This window comes from Ambystoma mexicanum, chromosome 7p (genome assembly GCF_040938575.1).
Source record: "Ambystoma mexicanum isolate Mex_15411 chromosome 7p, UKY_AmexF1_1, whole genome shotgun sequence".
Taxonomy (NCBI): Eukaryota; Metazoa; Chordata; class Amphibia; order Caudata; family Ambystomatidae; genus Ambystoma; species Ambystoma mexicanum.
In genome coordinates, this window is record NC_090939.1 from 220,792,272 (window position 1) to 220,809,416 (window position 17,145).

A 17,145-nucleotide genomic window follows, 5' to 3' on the forward strand; every position below is an offset into this window, starting at 1 on the left:
CCAGAGCTTCAAATCAATTTAAGGGGAATTTTGCATCTCACAAAAGCCTATAAACATACACACACTTTGAAATTAGTTTGTAACCATAGCAAATACAGGTTTCTAGTCACCAAATTGTATTGACTGTGCCTCACTTGATTGGAAAGTGGAGAGACAACCTTTGTAGAACAATGCACAGTAATAACTACAGTTAGATTAAGGTGCAACTAGAAAATAGTACCTTGTTTTCTTCAGTAACCTTCTGCAACTGCTTTTCAACAGCAGTTATCTCTTCGGTGTTCCTAAACTTGGATAGCTCATATTTTTCAGTTGCTTCCTTAAGTTGCTCCTGCAGTACTTGATGCTCTTTTTCCAGTCGCAAAATATCACCCTAAAGTACAGATGAAAAAAGCACAGGACAAAATTAAGATGCTTCCAGACGTCACACACGCCTGGCCATGCACTGTTGGATTCTTTTTTTAAGCGAATACAAACCACGCCTAGGGATTTTAGAAGCTTGTAGTCTAGATGAATGAAGGGTGTTGCAGTGGATTTATTTATTGGGTTTTACTGTGTTTACTGATGAAAACACAATGTGTTTCAAGGCACAAAGGACAGCATAGGGAATGTGCCCCAGAAGGTAGAATATCTAACTGTTGGGTGTGATGGACCTTGTGTCACTATGTGCATTACCGAACTTGGTGTGCAAGAGTAGTAAAAGAAAATGTCTGCTGCAGCAATAATGTTAATGCAGAAAAGAGGTAGACGTTTTGACACCTACCATCCCTGGTTCTGATTATTTATCGAAACCAACTGTTAATTACTTCGAAAATGAAATCAGGGGCTCATACGTAGCTGTCATAAGCAAAGTCAAAACTAAATTCAAATCTCACACTGAAACACACTGGCGTGGGGGAAACTGGTGACACAACCTCTGCAAAAACTGCCCAACAGTGGGGATTTTGAAGGAAGGGCCTTGGTTCAAGGGTTATCTTAAAGCCAGAAATAGAGACCAGGTACCCCTTGCTACTGGCGATATGCTTGCCCGTCTAGGGTAAGGAAAACAGAAAACCAGGACAGAGGAAGTTGGACAGATAAAATGGTCCAGACCCTTCTCCCGACTCCAAGACAAAAACGTGCACCATCTGCAGGCATAAATGGACTTGGTGGCAGGCCACCAAGTGGAAAGAAACACATCCAGGTCGTCATCACACAAGTCCCACTGATTAAACCTCAGCAACCTAGCAGCCATGCATGCTCAGGCAGCTGAGGCTTGGATGCAGGTCATACCCACTGCTCCAGAGTGGAAGTTCAAATCAACCCTCGTTGGAAGACACCAGGTAAGGCAGACTGACATCTATGAAAGACTCCCATAGCAGTACAGAGAGCTGAGGAGAGCAAAAGGACAACACGTAAACTAGAAGACTCTGGGGCACCGTTCTACTGAAGCAAGCGTCCTGCCCCGACTGGGAATCCAAGCAGTAATGTTTGACAAACACATGCAGCGAGGACTACGTAGCTGCCTGGCAAATGTCCAACACAGGGATGCCCCTTTGCACGCAGAGGTGTTAGCCAGCCCTCCTGTTGAATGAGTTCTGAGATTCTCAAGTGCATCTTTTCCTGCCAAATTGTAGCATTCAAAGATGCAAGTAATGATCTACATTAACAGGGTCTGCTTTTTCACAGCACGGGCACCAGCATAACCCATAAAAAGCTTGTCATCTTTCCCGACGTCCCTCATCAGACAGATGTAGTAGGAGAGGGCCCGCACCGGGTCCAGCAGATGACATCACTCCTCTGCCTTGGATGGGTGAGGTGAAGGGAAAAGAAGGATCTTTTGGGAGAGAGGGAAGTTTCAAACCATCTTTGGAAAACAGGATGGGCTCACTCTCAAAGTCACCTTCTCTTTTGTAGAAATAAATAGGTTTAACAGGTAATGCAGAAAGCCTAATTTCCGGTCTCAATGGAAGTGATGGCTACCAGGACAATCCCCTTAACGGTGAGCAACCTTAAAGAACACTAATGCAGGGGCTCAAACTGAGAGCCCATAAGGAAGGTTAACACTAAATTCAAATCCCACGCCGAAACATACTAGTGCGGGGGAAAGTGATTGCACAATTCCTGCAAAAACTGCTATAAATGTGGGAATTTTGACCAACGGGCCTTGTTCAGGGGTTCTTTTTAAAAACCAAGATAGCGTCCAGCTCCCCCTTTAGAGTCCAATCAGCAAACCTTTCTAGCACAAGATGATAGTTCAGCAATTTAACCCTTGAGCTTTCAGTTATCAGGGCCATCGATGGCCAAGTACCATTTCACGTGAAATTCTCTTACCTTCGAGGACCTGACGTATACAAACAAAACAACAAATCAAAGTTATTTTCCAAGGTTACTTGAGTGATGGGTTTACCCCTGGATCTCCCTCGGTTGGGCTCAGACCCCCTCTTGCCTTTTTAGATTCTTGGGTGATGGCTTCACCCCTGGATTTCCCTCAGTCGGACTCGGACCCTGGATCTCCCTCGGACGGGCTCGGACCCCTCTTCACTTCACTTTCACAATTTGTCTAATATCATTGGGATTCACTTCACTTTCTTTCACAGTGCTTGTAGATCAAAGTCTTTCGATTGTACAGGGATTTTGCTTCACCCTCAGTGTGACCACTCTGACCTATTTCGCTGGCCTTCCTAAGGCCTTCTGGTACTTGTAGTTTCTCAAATAGTTTCTCCTCCTCTACAACAAGGATCACTATACTATCTCATAAGGGCACTTGTTCTTACCCCCAAAGCGCAACCCCACATGAACTCAGCAAACAAGTGTTTTACCCCCGCTACCTGCACAGCAACTAACGGCCCCCTGCAGCCATGCCACATGTGCTAGCCGATCAATGACCATTGTATAAGTGTCATCTGTGCATGTATAAATTAATGGCTTTCTGCTAGCACTGTACGTTCTATTATAGCTAGTGCCTTTCTGTGCCCCATTTAATTGTCTGTGAACTACTGGTGACCATATTGCCAATTGCCCTGGTCATTCTACTGCAGCATTGTACCTTCGATTTACAGCCAGTGCCTTCCTGTGCCGCTTTTGCCCAATTGCCACATTGATGCTTTATTACTGTATTACAGTAGTTAATACTGTATTTTAACCTACAAATAACGCCCTCTGCACCATACCGCACTGCCCTAGATTTATGCACCCACTAAGGATCCCAAGCCTCCCATTAGTCTAAAAAATGCACTCATCAACACCTGCTCCCTAGGAGCCCATGCCATTGAAATTCATGACCTCATCATCGAACTTGACCTGGATCTGTTAGTAATCACAGAAACCTGGCTACATCAAGCTTCAGGTCCTCTGCTAGCATTGGCCATCCCACCAGACTACACCATTCTCAGATCTGATGGAACCACCACTCCAGGTGGCTGTGTTGCCATCATAACAAAAAACACCATCAAATTAAGATTAAGCTCCATTGAAATAATCGCAGGATACGAATTACTGTTCGCTAAACTCACTTTGAATGAAAACACCACAGTTAAAATAGTGGCCATCTATAGATCCTCTAGCACAAACAGCCACCCAGAAACAGACATCCCACTAATACTGGTGCCCTTCCTTAAACCCAAAATGAAATGTATCATAATTGGCGATTTGAATCTCAGTTTTAATGATAACCAAGACAGCAAAGCAACCTCCCTTCTCTTGGCACTGAATGACATGAACTTCTGCCAACACGTCAATGTCCCCCACCCATACCAAGGGCAGAACCCTTCACTGGATCCTCACCCTCAATACCAACATCACTATAGGCCTGATTACCCCACTTAGTTAGACAGACCACTATTGCATAGAATTCACTATCACCAGTGACGACCCCTGCACATCCAAGAACAAAACCATAGACACCATTGAAAGTAGAAATCCTAAAAAGCTCACAGCGGAGAACCTTGACCCCACCCTGAACAAAATGTTAGCTACTCACTCAATCCTCAGCAACGATCCAACTATCATCGCTGAGTACTACCATAAATGCCTCTCCACAGCGATTGACACCATAGCACCAGTCACCACCAAACTAAGACGTATCAATAAAAATCTAACTTCTGATTCAACGAGGAACTAATCGCCCTTAGAAGAAAAACGCTCTCTCGAGCATGCCCACAATAAACATCCCTCCCCTGACTCAGCCAAAGCATTCAAAGACGCCACTACCCTCTACAAAACAGCTATCACCCATAAAGCAAACGCCTACAATGCTTGCATTAGCAATGCAGCATCAGACTCCAAAGAGCTCTTCTCCATCCTTCGAGAACTTGAAAATCCAGTTCCGACCGACACACCCATCAACGCAAGCAAAGAATGGTGTACCACCATACAAGATGCTCTTGCCTCCAAAATTGCTGTGCTGCAAAATAAAATCAACTCTAAAAGACTACTCATAGCAATCAAACCCCCCCACCCCGAATCCCTGTACCCTTTCCAGTGATAACTCTAAATTCCCCTTCCAATTCACAACCGTCACCCAAGATCTCGTATTTGACACAATCTCCAAACTAAAAGCGTCCAACTGCAAAGGAGACACTGTCCCAGCCAAACTAGTCAAAGCCTGTGCTTCTACCCTGACCCCCATCATAACTAAATTTGTCAATGCCTCATTTAACTCCAACACAGTTCCGACATGCATTAAAGAAGCCTGGGTTAACCCGCTTCTAAAAAATACAAATCTAGACCCCACCATTCCGACTAATTATCGCCCCATAACCACGGTTCCATTCTTCCTCAATCATCAACAAATTAGCCTACAACCAAATTCAAACCCACCTGGAATCTAACCAGCTCCTCGGTGCCAGACAATCAGGTTTCAGGCCCAACCACAGCATTGAAACGGCTCTCTTGGACCTCAAAATCCAGATGGATGCCATCAGAGATTCTGGGAAACGGCATTCTCCTGTTGTTGGATCTCTCAGCCGCATTCAACCTGGTGGACCATGACAAACTCTGCAACTCTCTTGCCCGCGAGTTTAACTGCTCTGTTAAAGCCACTGCTTGGGTGAAATCCTTCTTAAACGACCGCACCTCCAGAGTGTCCATAGGCAAAGAAGCTGCCAACTCCATCCCAGTCCCCATAGGAGTGCCCCAAGGCTCTTGCCTCTCTCCCACGCTGTATAACGCATATACCAAACTCTTGTTCTCAGCACTAGACGATATGGGTGTCATATACACTAATTTTGCAGATGACACCCAGATCCTTATACCTCTTACAGGGAACTATGACCAGGACACCGTAACAATCAATAAAATCTACGTCATCATACAAAACTGGATGGCGCTTAGCAGCCTATGTCTTAACGATGAGAAGACAGAAGTCCTCATTGTAGGATCTCCAGCCAAAATAGCAACCCTTCACCCAGAATACTTAACCATCAACATCGATGGCACCAATATTCCAGTGTTGAAGCAAGTCAAAACATTGGGTGTGTACATAGACGCCAGCCTGACTATGACTAAACAGATCAACGCTCTCGCCTCTTCCACGGCTTACACCTCCAAATTAATTGCTCTCCGCCGACAATTTCTGACCCCAGCAAACTGCCTCACCCTAGCCAGAGCACTGGTCCTATCGAAATTGGACTATTGTAATGTATTACTACTAGGCACCTCCAACACTAACCTAGCCAAAATGCAACTCTTGCAAAATAAAGTTCTGAGGGCAGCTCTAGGCATAAAAATAAAATCAGACCATATCTCCAAGACTAGGAAAGACGCCCACTGGCTCCCCATCAAAGCCAGAATTAGCTTCAAAACATTATGCATCACATACAAATGCCTTACCAAAAAAGGACCTATCTATCTCAACAATACTCTACACCCCAAAGTTGACAAGAGATCACTTAGATCCAATGACAAACTCCTCCTGGATCCCCCTCGATTCAAAACCACCAGAGCAGGGGGTAGCAGCTTCACCACTCTCGCCCCCAAACATTGGAACACCCTACCCATTAATATAAAAAAGAATCCTCCTTCACGGTCTATAAGAAACTGTTAAAAACCTGGTTATTTAACCAATATTAGCACCTAAAGATAGGATCCCGTTCCATTGTATATTTGTTGTGAATATTTGCAAATTGTATCATGTAATGTAACTAATGTAATGTTGACTTTTATTAATTACTAAACTGTCTTATAACCACGCCGTGACACCAGAGGGTCTGGGCGTGTAACAAATAAAATAAATATAAAATAAAAAATGGTGCTTGACCAGAGTCTCTCGAGTTAGTACCCACGTGGTGCTGCTTTCCCTTTGCAACTGGTCTCCCCTTGTTAGGCAGAAACCTGTGCAGTTCCCTTGGGGAACACTGCAAAAGATTTAAGACTACAGGTAGAGCAGTAAACCCCTTTGGTAGCAGTCTGTACCACCCAGATTTACCTGGTAGCTGTGGCTGAGCAGTCAGACTTCTCTCAAGAAGAGTTAGGCAGTATGTAAAGTATACACAATATGTACCAAAACACAATAGCACAAGCAAACACTGACCAGAGCTTGGTTTCAAAAGTATATAGTTATTTATTTAAAATACACATAAGTTAACAACACTCTAGCAAAAATATAGTAAAAGCACTTCAACACAGTTATACTGAAAGTAAATTCAATCCTTTCTCCTATCTAGACAACTCTAGGTTAACACCACTTAATTAAAACAGAGGTGAGTGCTTAACGTTAGATGACACTCTAGTAGTTTCCAAGAAAGGGAGAGAAAAAGCAGAAATAGGTTAGACACACCACTCTAAGGTCCAGAACACTTGCAATAGGCTTAAAGAAGAATAAAGTCACAGGTGAGCAAAAGTCACTAGGCAGGGCCCACTCTTAGAGTAGCCGGAGCGAAAATGTGCCCAAGATCACACTGTTAGTTAGAGATTCAAAGTCTTGCAAAGAGTCAAAAAGAGTTTAGAGTGGCTCAGAAAGTTTAGCCAAAGTGTCCCAGGCACTCCCAGGTTCGAACGCCGGGGACTAAATCTACCCCGTACAGTCGGTAGCAAGGGAAGCCAGGCGGAACACAGTACCTTAAGCGGAAAGGATCCTCCAGCGGGGGCAGTTGTTCCAGGCAGCGACAGCAAGGCTCGACGTCGGTCAGGGGAGAAGAATATCTCGCTGAAGAGCAGAAGAGAAAGGTCGTAGCACTGCCCGGGAAGAAACCAGCCGCGGAGTCCTCCGGTTAAAGGGTTGGTACCGACTTTCGCGGTATGGGGGTAAAGTGTGGTATTCCGGATGCCGGGGTGCTTGGCACAGGCAAGGCGGCCACGAGATACCTCAAAAGGACGGAAAGAAGGCGAAAACTGGTTGTCCCCACCAGTCAAGGGAAGGAGCCACTCCGTTAAGAGTTCTCCTCGGTCGTCGGGAAAAAGTGGTGAGACGGTTCAGCAGGGCTCCACCGGGTGGTGTCGTCGAAGCAGGTCGGCTCAGCTCTTCCCTCGTCGGATTCTTGGTCCTGTGGCGACTTCTGAAGTCCCAGTCCCCAAAGCCCTGCTTTTATGCAGCAAACCCCCATTCACCCAGCCTAGCTGTCACTCAAACATGCTAAGTGGTGAGCCGGGCGGCTCACCACTTGGGCCAATCAGGACGGAGTGCGACTTGAGTTACCAAGGTAACTCAGTCCAGGGTGCCTAAATCCCCCTCCACCCCTCCTAAGTACCCCAGACAGAGTGGCACCACTTTGGAGGGCTTCTGTGGAGAAGCCCGCCAAAAGTGGAACAAAGGGCTCCACTTTGGGTCAGAGTTACAGAGGCGAACACCAACGCCATTTTAGAATCAAGTTTTGGCAAAAAGTCCCAACCGGAGTTATAAAAATAAATATATAAACCGGCGGTATGTTTAAGGCTACCGTAAATAAATAATTAAATGTGTTAGCCTAAAACAATGGGAAATCCCATAGGGAAATATTCGCGGTCGAATATAAAAAGTAGTTTCCACTGCCACCAGCCAAAACTCGATCAGGGGGGACGGAGACGTGCCCCCTCGACTAACAGACCCTGGGGCAATCGAATTGCCCCAGCCAGTACGTCCACAATATGATGGTTTGTACTGGTTCTGTTCAGGATTCAAGACTAGCAAAGTCTTTGGTGACTTTACATGCCCTGGGAGACAGTAGTCAGTCCCAGGGTATGGAGTCTATGTTGGGGAGTCCCTAGGACACCCCTGGGTCACGGCACAGAGGGTGCTGTGTGACCCACATCACAAAAATACATGAGGCCCTATGGAGTAAAAGACCCCATAGCCCATTCAACACAAGGTTTAACCAAGAAAACACACTTCAACATGTCCAAGAGTGAGGGTAAAAGAGTCTCACTCTTGGCAGGAGAAAAAAATTAAACCCCAGAAATCCAGCAAAGCTGCTGGGGGACTCACTAGGTAGGGAAATTCAGCCTAACCAGAGAATTCTCCCTAACACTCGCCCCCCCCAGACTAAGGGACAGGAGGATTTAATCCACTCCTGGATGAACCTCATACCTCTAGTCGATGATATACATCCTAGAGAGTCCATCAGCATTTTGATGGTGACACCTTGACCTATGTTCAATGGAGAACTCAAAGGTTTTCTTTTGCAAGCTAACGGACCTACAGACCCTTTGAGGAACATCAGTCTTTTTGTTATAGGGGATCTGGTTGACCAGTCCCTCAGAAGTTGGTACAACTTCTGAACCTATGTTAGGCTTTTTGAAGGGGTCCTTATAAAGGATTCCCTTAGATCTAGAGGGGCCTCCAAGGTTCCTCACCACCTCTCTTGTGGGAGCAGGTTGGGTCTTAGGCCTCTTGGTTGGAGGGGTTGGGGTTAGGCAATGTACCTGCTTCCCCTTCCTCTTAGATCTACCTTTACCTATTTTAGGAGTTTCCCCCCTAATATTAGGATTGGAGTTGGGGTCTTCAGTAGAAGGTCCAACAGTCCGAAGGTTTTTGGCCTTAGACTTTTCTTTTCTGGTTTTCCACCAGCACTGAGAATTACCAGTTCTCTCAGGTCCAGATAGGGGCCTAGTTGGTCTATCCACCTCTTCCTCAGAAGCAGGGGGGGTCAGAGACTCGGAAACTAGGGGAACAAGGGTGGAGCTTGGTTGGGGCTCCCATGTTCCTAGCATACTATCCTGAAATGTGCCTGGGTTAGAGGTCAACTTACTAACACCAGGGCTTGTAGTGGGGTTCTCAGTAGAGGGTCCCACAGGCTTAGAAGGGTCCTTCAAGGTAGCCTGTCTAGCCAATTTGGTTAAGTTCTGCTTCTCCATACTGGGAGGCCTGGGGGTATGTGACACTACTCCTAGAGTTCTTAGGTCATTCCCCAACAGGACCTTCCCAGGTACCTCAGTCTGAACACTGACAGGGATCCTCACTGTCATGTTGTTACACTGAATGAGGGCTGGTAGAATAGGAACCATTTGGACAGGGCCTCCAGACATTTTAGTGGGACCTTTGGGTGCTTTGGCCACATCCTCAGGTTGAAAGAAGCTTTCATCCACTACTGTTCTGCTGGCCCCAGTGTCTCTCCTGGCAGGAGTATCCTGGCCATTGACAAGAACACTGTCCACATAATACACCTTAGAGTTAACAGGTAGGGAGTTATACACAACCCTATTCTGGGGACTAACCAGACCCATAGGCTCTAAGTTTACAGTTGCTTGAAGACCCAAGGGTTCTTCAGCAAAGAGTTCAAAGTGGGCACTAGCCATCTGTACTTCATCCTCAGGAGTGAAGGCTAAGGAGACTGTGCTGATCCCTGCAGGTTTACCCTTGCACTTGGGATCTCCTTTGATATGGTCAGTACCCTGACAGACATAGCATTGTCCAAATGCTCTCTGGAAGGGTGGCTTGTTCTGACCTCCTTCTGGCTTGTGGCCAGAAGGTACAGTAGCCTGACTAGGTTTCCCATGGGGCTTACCCTGGTTATTTTGTGGTTTGGGGCCCTCTTTGGGATAGGAATTATTAGAATTCTCTTTGGAGTCTTTTTTAGGCTGTTTCTCCCCATCCTTCTTCTGAGTTACCCCAGAATCCTTGTGAGTGGCCCTGTTGGCAACCCACAAGTCAGCAGCCTTAGCTAGTTTCCGGGAATCTAATTCCCTGGAATCAGCCAAGTGTTGTCTGAGCTCAGGAGAGCAGGCATCATAAATAGTCTCCAACATAAACAAATTCTTCATACCTTCATAAGTGTTCACCTTGTAACCCTTAATCCATCCCTCTAAGTTTTTCAAACATTCACTCACCCAGGTAGCCCAAGGGGTACCATCATGCTTTTTGAGGCTCCTAAACCTCTTAAGATACTGGGAAGGGGTCTTCCCAAACCTAGCTATCAAAGCTAGTTTCACACATTCATAGTCCTTCCTATCCTCCTCCCCCATCTCCATTACCACATCAGTTGCAACAGGGGGAAGCCTAGAGAACAACCAGGTGAGTAAGTCATTTCCTGTGATGTTCTGGAGCCCATGATTATATTCAAACAGAGACAACCAATCCAACACATCCAACTTAGGCTCATACATACCAACCAATTCTTTAGGCATCCGGGGTCTTTTAGGACTGGAACTTCTAGAGGAGCCAGAGAGAGAAACATTCTCAACAGATAATTTCTTCATTTCTAAGTCATACTTGAGCTCCATTTCCCTTAGCCTTAGTTCTTTGTCAGTTTGAGCATTAAGTTTCTTATACTCCAATTCTAGCTTCATTTTCTCCAGTTCAAAGTACTGAGGACTAAATGTGGGACCTGGTAAAGGTCCAGTAGGCACAGCAGGTAGAGCAGGCAGAGGCCTAGGGGGGACAGTTACAACAGCCTCACCCTCCTCTTCTGACTCTTCCTCAGAAACATCAACATTTTGCTCCATGTTAACTTCAATACTGTCATCTACAGTTGCTGGAGTGGTAGGCTCCTCTGAACCATCACCCAGACTTTGGTTAGCTAACAATCTTTCAATCAGCTCCATTTTCTTGCCCTTAGTCAGGAGATCCTTATGTTTACAGAGCACTCTTAAACAATCAGCAGTTTTGGCTGCAAGGGACTCTTGACTATAGCTTTCTATAACTGACATGTTAGAGGTTTTACTTTTTCAGTGCTAAGCTTTGTGGTTAGTTGCACTAAGGTATCTAAAGCACAATAAAATGTATACTCAATACAAATCCCACCGCTGTACACCAGTGTTAGGCAGAAACCTGTGCAGTTCCCTTGGGGAACACTGCAAAAGATTTAAGACTACAGGTAGAGCAGTAAACCCCTTTGGTAGCAGTCTGTACCACCCAGATTTACCTGGTAGCTGTGGCTGAGCAGTCAGACTTCTCTCAAGAAGAGTTAGGCAGTATGTAAAGTATACACAATATGTACCAAAACACAATAGCACAAGCAAACACTGACCAGAGCTTGGTTTCAAAAGTATATAGTTATTTATTTAAAATACACATAAGTTAACAACACTCTAGCAAAAATATAGTAAAAGCACTTCAACACAGTTATACTGAAAGTAAATTCAATCCTTTCTCCTATCTAGACAACTCTAGGTTAACACCACTTAATTAAAACAGAGGTGAGTGCTTAACGTTAGATGACACTCTAGTAGTTTCCAAGAAAGGGAGAGAAAAAGCAGAAATAGGTTAGACACACCACTCTAAGGTCCAGAACACTTGCAATAGGCTTAAAGAAGAATAAAGTCACAGGTGAGCAAAAGTCACTAGGCAGGGCCCACTCTTAGAGTAGCCGGAGCGAAAATGTGCCCAAGATCACACTGTTAGTTAGAGATTCAAAGTCTTGCAAAGAGTCAAAAAGAGTTTAGAGTGGCTCAGAAAGTTTAGCCAAAGTGTCCCAGGCACTCCCAGGTTCGAACGCCGGGGACTAAATCTACCCCGTACAGTCGGTAGCAAGGGAAGCCAGGCGGAACACAGTACCTTAAGCGGAAAGGATCCTCCAGCGGGGGCAGTTGTTCCAGGCAGCGACAGCAAGGCTCGACGTCGGTCAGGGGAGAAGAATATCTCGCTGAAGAGCAGAAGAGAAAGGTCGTAGCACTGCCCGGGAAGAAACCAGCCGCGGAGTCCTCCGGTTAAAGGGTTGGTACCGACTTTCGCGGTATGGGGGTAAAGTGTGGTATTCCGGATGCCGGGGTGCTTGGCACAGGCAAGGCGGCCACGAGATACCTCAAAAGGACGGAAAGAAGGCGAAAACTGGTTGTCCCCACCAGTCAAGGGAAGGAGCCACTCCGTTAAGAGTTCTCCTCGGTCGTCGGGAAAAAGTGGTGAGACGGTTCAGCAGGGCTCCACCGGGTGGTGTCGTCGAAGCAGGTCGGCTCAGCTCTTCCCTCGTCGGATTCTTGGTCCTGTGGCGACTTCTGAAGTCCCAGTCCCCAAAGCCCTGCTTTTATGCAGCAAACCCCCATTCACCCAGCCTAGCTGTCACTCAAACATGCTAAGTGGTGAGCCGGGCGGCTCACCACTTGGGCCAATCAGGACGGAGTGCGACTTGAGTTACCAAGGTAACTCAGTCCAGGGTGCCTAAATCCCCCTCCACCCCTCCTAAGTACCCCAGACAGAGTGGCACCACTTTGGAGGGCTTCTGTGGAGAAGCCCGCCAAAAGTGGAACAAAGGGCTCCACTTTGGGTCAGAGTTACAGAGGCGAACACCAACGCCATTTTAGAATCAAGTTTTGGCAAAAAGTCCCAACCGGAGTTATAAAAATAAATATATAAACCGGCGGTATGTTTAAGGCTACCGTAAATAAATAATTAAATGTGTTAGCCTAAAACAATGGGAAATCCCATAGGGAAATATTCGCGGTCGAATATAAAAAGTAGTTTCCACTGCCACCAGCCAAAACTCGATCAGGGGGGACGGAGACGTGCCCCCTCGACTAACAGACCCTGGGGCAATCGAATTGCCCCAGCCAGTACGTCCACAATATGATGGTTTGTACTGGTTCTGTTCAGGATTCAAGACTAGCAAAGTCTTTGGTGACTTTACATGCCCTGGGAGACAGTAGTCAGTCCCAGGGTATGGAGTCTATGTTGGGGAGTCCCTAGGACACCCCTGGGTCACGGCACAGAGGGTGCTGTGTGACCCACATCACAAAAATACATGAGGCCCTATGGAGTAAAAGACCCCATAGCCCATTCAACACAAGGTTTAACCAAGAAAACACACTTCAACATGTCCAAGAGTGAGGGTAAAAGAGTCTCACTCTTGGCAGGAGAAAAAAATTAAACCCCAGAAATCCAGCAAAGCTGCTGGGGGACTCACTAGGTAGGGAAATTCAGCCTAACCAGAGAATTCTCCCTAACACCCCTTCACACTTTTAACAGTTCATTCAAAGTTCATGAGCTTTGGTTCAAATTTTGCCACTTTGCGATTCTCACTCATCACAGCCTGGTTTTTTTCAGTTCTCCCCTCGATTCACCGGCTGTTTCGAACCGTTTGGCTTTTGGCTTCTTTGTAGTCAAGGCCGGAAGTGTTTTTCGAACCTGACGTAGGCTGGGTGTTCGGAAAAGATTATTCAGAAGGACGCGAGAAAGAATGGTTAAGAGTTTTTGGGTAGACAAAGGGAAAGCAGGGTTTCTGGGAGATGTGGTATTCAACTCTAGAAGGGTTTGTGTTCTTAGGTGATTGATCAGATGGGGCTCTTTTAGTAGAATTTAATATGGGAGTTTTGATGGGAGAAAGGGGACCAAATGTGGCACAGCCCACAAAGGTCTCAAGGATCGCACCATCCCGGTCTTCTTCCCTGGTATCATACTGCGTCTCACGTGGGGTATTCACCCCAAACATAATCCCGGGTTCCACTACTAAGGTGATCCTCCCTCACAGGTCCAACCCAAGGAACTTGATCCAACAGAGATGGCCGTGTCCTGGCCACCTGAATAAGGGTTATCAAGGTTTTACTGGGAGAACACCCTCAGGTTTCTTAAAGCGTATAGTACAAATGTGCTAATGCTTGGTCTGAGGTCCAAGCCTAGACGAGCAAGTTGTCCAGGTAGGGGAAGGCATGAACCAAAAGCCTCTTGCGTGGAGATCTCTGGTGTGGGCCCCCCAACCCTCCAGAGAGGCGTCCGTCGTCACCGTCTCCTGAAACGACGGGGTCTGAAAGTCCGTGCCTGTAGTGAGGTGCGCACGGGAACCCCACCATAGGATCCCCCGACGGAACTCCTCGTCGAGAGGGATCCTGTCTTCGAAGCAGCCCGTCGCCTGAAACCAGCGGGCGTCAAGGAACTCCTGTAGTGGACGCATCCGAAGTCTGCAAAGGGGTACAAGATAGATGCATGAGGACATCATCCCGAGGAGGGACTTGATGGACCTCACCCTGGCCACGTCCATGGCTAGCAGGCGCCGCACCTTGCCCAGAATGGCCTTCATCCTCTCCTCCGACGGGGAGGCCAATTGCCCCACTGTATCGAGCTTTGCTCCCAGAAACTGTGCTACTTGCGACGGAACCAGGTGGGATTTGGGGTAGTTGATGGCGAATCCCAGTTCCGTGAGCAGCCGGACGGTCCTCGCTGTGTGTTCAACGGCGAGTTTTCTTGTCCTTGCCCGGATTAGCCAGTCGTCCAGGTAGGGGTAGACCTGGATCCCCTGCAGGCGCATCCGTGCCGCCACTGGTGCCAGGCACTTGGTGAATACCCTGGGTGCCGACTTTAATCCGAACGGCAGGGCTCTGAATTTGTAGTGGCGTCCCTGAACCACGAACCTGAGAAACTTTCTGTGTCCTTTTAGAATGGGGATGTGGAAGTAAGCATCCTCCAGGTCCAACAACGATAGGAAGTCGCCCTCCTCCAGCTGTCCCAGCACGTGCTGGAGGGTGACCATCCTGAATTTCTGTGCCTTGATGTATTTGTTAAACCGACGCAGGTCCAGGATGGGGTGCCAACCACCTGTCTTCTTTCAGACGAGGAAGTACCTTGAGTACACTGCGGAGCCCCGAAGCCTCCTGGGGACGAGCTCGATGGCACCTTTCTTGAGCATCGCCCTTACCTCCAACAGCAGTTGAGGGGCGTGATTCTCCTTCCTGGCCACGGGAAGAATGCGAGCACACTTCTTATGGAATTCCAGCGAGTGCCCGTTGGCCAGGGTGTCCAGCACCCAACGGTCGGTGGAGATGGACTCCCACACGCTGACGAACTTCGCCAGCCGGCCTCCCACCGGGGAGCTTCGGTGGGGGCCCGACCCCATGCCGGGTCAGTCTTGTTTGGAGGAGGCCTTGCCGCCTTGGCCTCCCTGATGACGACGGCGGGATCCCACTTGCTTGACGCGACCTCGGTAGGCCTCCTGGGACGAGGAGCGGGCCGCCTGGCGGTATGTAGAAGAGCCACCGCTGGATCCCTTGGAGGCACCCTGTCTGCCTCCGGAGCTCCGAAAGGGGCGTCATTGTTGAAGTACCCCTAGGGCCCGGGCCGTCTCCGAGTCGGTCTTGATGGCCTGGAGCGACTCGTCCACTGTCTTCCCAAAAAGGTTGTTGCCGTCGAACGGCATATCCAACACTCTGGTCTGGACGTCCTGGCGAAAGTCCGTCGCCTTGAGCCATCCTCATCGTCGGAGGCAAACCCTGTTGCCCAGTTGGCGAAATCCGGTATCAGAAATGTCCGTTGCCACCGTTATGGCGTGATCCGACGCCACCTCACCTTCCTGCAGAATTTGTAGGGCCTCCGCCCTCTCGTCGTCTGGTAGGAAGTCTAGCAGGGAAGCTATCTTGAACCAAAGCTCCATGTCGTAGCGGGCCACGATCGCTAAGGCATTGGCCGCCTTAATCATCGTCGCCAACGAGATGACTCGTCCCATGGAGTCCAACTTCTTGCCCTCGTTGTGCGGGGGGGAAGTGGAAGTTGAAGCCGCCGCACCCGCTGCTTTCTTCTTACCCGCTGCCGAGACGACAGAGTCCGGCGTGGGCTGGGCCCTGAGGCACAAGGGGGAGGCATCGGGGACTCAGTACTTCTTCTCGTACCTGTCCCTCTTGGCGGGTGTCGTGGAAGGGTTCTTGAGGATAGCCAGCCCCTCGTCCCAGATGTCGTCGAGCAACGGCACCGCGAGGACCGTCTTCCTCTTGGCCTCTCGTCGTTGGTAAAGAAACCCTTCCTTTTTCTGTTCTTCAGGGCAGAGCTGGAAGAGCTTGGATGCCCTTGTTATCATGGCATGAAAGTAGCCAATTTCGTCGGGTGGAGAAGCCCGAGGGGGGGGTGATGACGGGATGTCCGTTGTGTTATCACCGCCGTCGTCATCCGTCACCGTCACTGTATCCGTCGCCGTATCCTCTCTAGGGTCCACAGGCCTCGCGGGCACGAAGACAGGAGCGGGGTGGACTCTCCTCTGCTGGTTCGGAGGGCTTCCCGACGGGCCTGGTTCTGGATCCTCCGTCGGGGTCTGTGGTAATCTCGTCCTTATTTCAGTACATAAGGATTGGATCACTAACAAAATGGCCGCCAAGATATCCTGGGGCTTGGGTAATGGCTGCGACGGACGGGATGGCCGCTCCACTGGGCCCTCTTCGTCGCCATCTTCGATCACATCAGTGGGGAAAGTCCCCTGGGATCGAACCTTCTCGAACTTCTCGTTGAGGCCTATGAACCTCTCGTTGAGGCCCTTCCCGGTTTCCACCAGATCCTCTTCAGAGGCTGATTCCAAGTCTGTAATGGCCATACCCCCCCCCCTTTTCCGCCAGGGACTTCACGGGGGTCTTAACGATGGGCTGGAAAGAGGATTCCCTCCGCTGTGGCAGGGATACTCTGGGCCCAGAGGCAGTTTCCACTGGCGTAGTCTCAGCCGGCTTCGCCAGGGTCGCCGCAACCACTTCGTTAGAGGCCTTTGCCGGCTGGATCAAAGCTCTCACCACCTTAGGTGCGTCCTGGACCTTCGCCTTGGGGCGAGGGTCAGCGCCTCGCTCCACTTCGGGTCCCTTCGAGATCGACCAGGGACATTCCAGCAGCTTACCCGGGTTCTCAGACTTCCTCTTCCCCGAAACAGAGCGCTGGCTCGTGGTTGAACGTGCTGGGGAAGTTGCGCCCTGCCTGGCAGCCGAAGAGCCCGACCTTTCGGTGCTCCCGGTGCCCGCAGATTCGCGGTGCTTGGCCTTCTGTTGGGCCCCCGTCGCTGGGGCGCCCTCACAGGATTTAGAAGCCCGCTCAGACTTTTTCTTTGCCTTCTCACCTGCTGTGCCATTCTCCAGCCAGGCGGC

At 48.7% G+C, this 17,145-nt stretch overlaps 1 protein-coding gene across 2 annotated transcripts in view; it reads right to left on the reverse strand.

The window, feature by feature from the left end:
- TTC3 (tetratricopeptide repeat domain 3) overlaps positions 1-17,145 on the reverse strand; it is a 2,698,168-nt gene that overhangs the window by 604,916 nt on the left and 2,076,107 nt on the right. For both annotated transcript variants that reach the window (XM_069636090.1, XM_069636092.1), the window contains exon 35: positions 221-370. In XM_069636090.1, the coding sequence (XP_069492191.1) occupies positions 221-370 (150 nt within the window). The remainder of the gene's footprint in view (positions 1-220; positions 371-17,145) is intronic.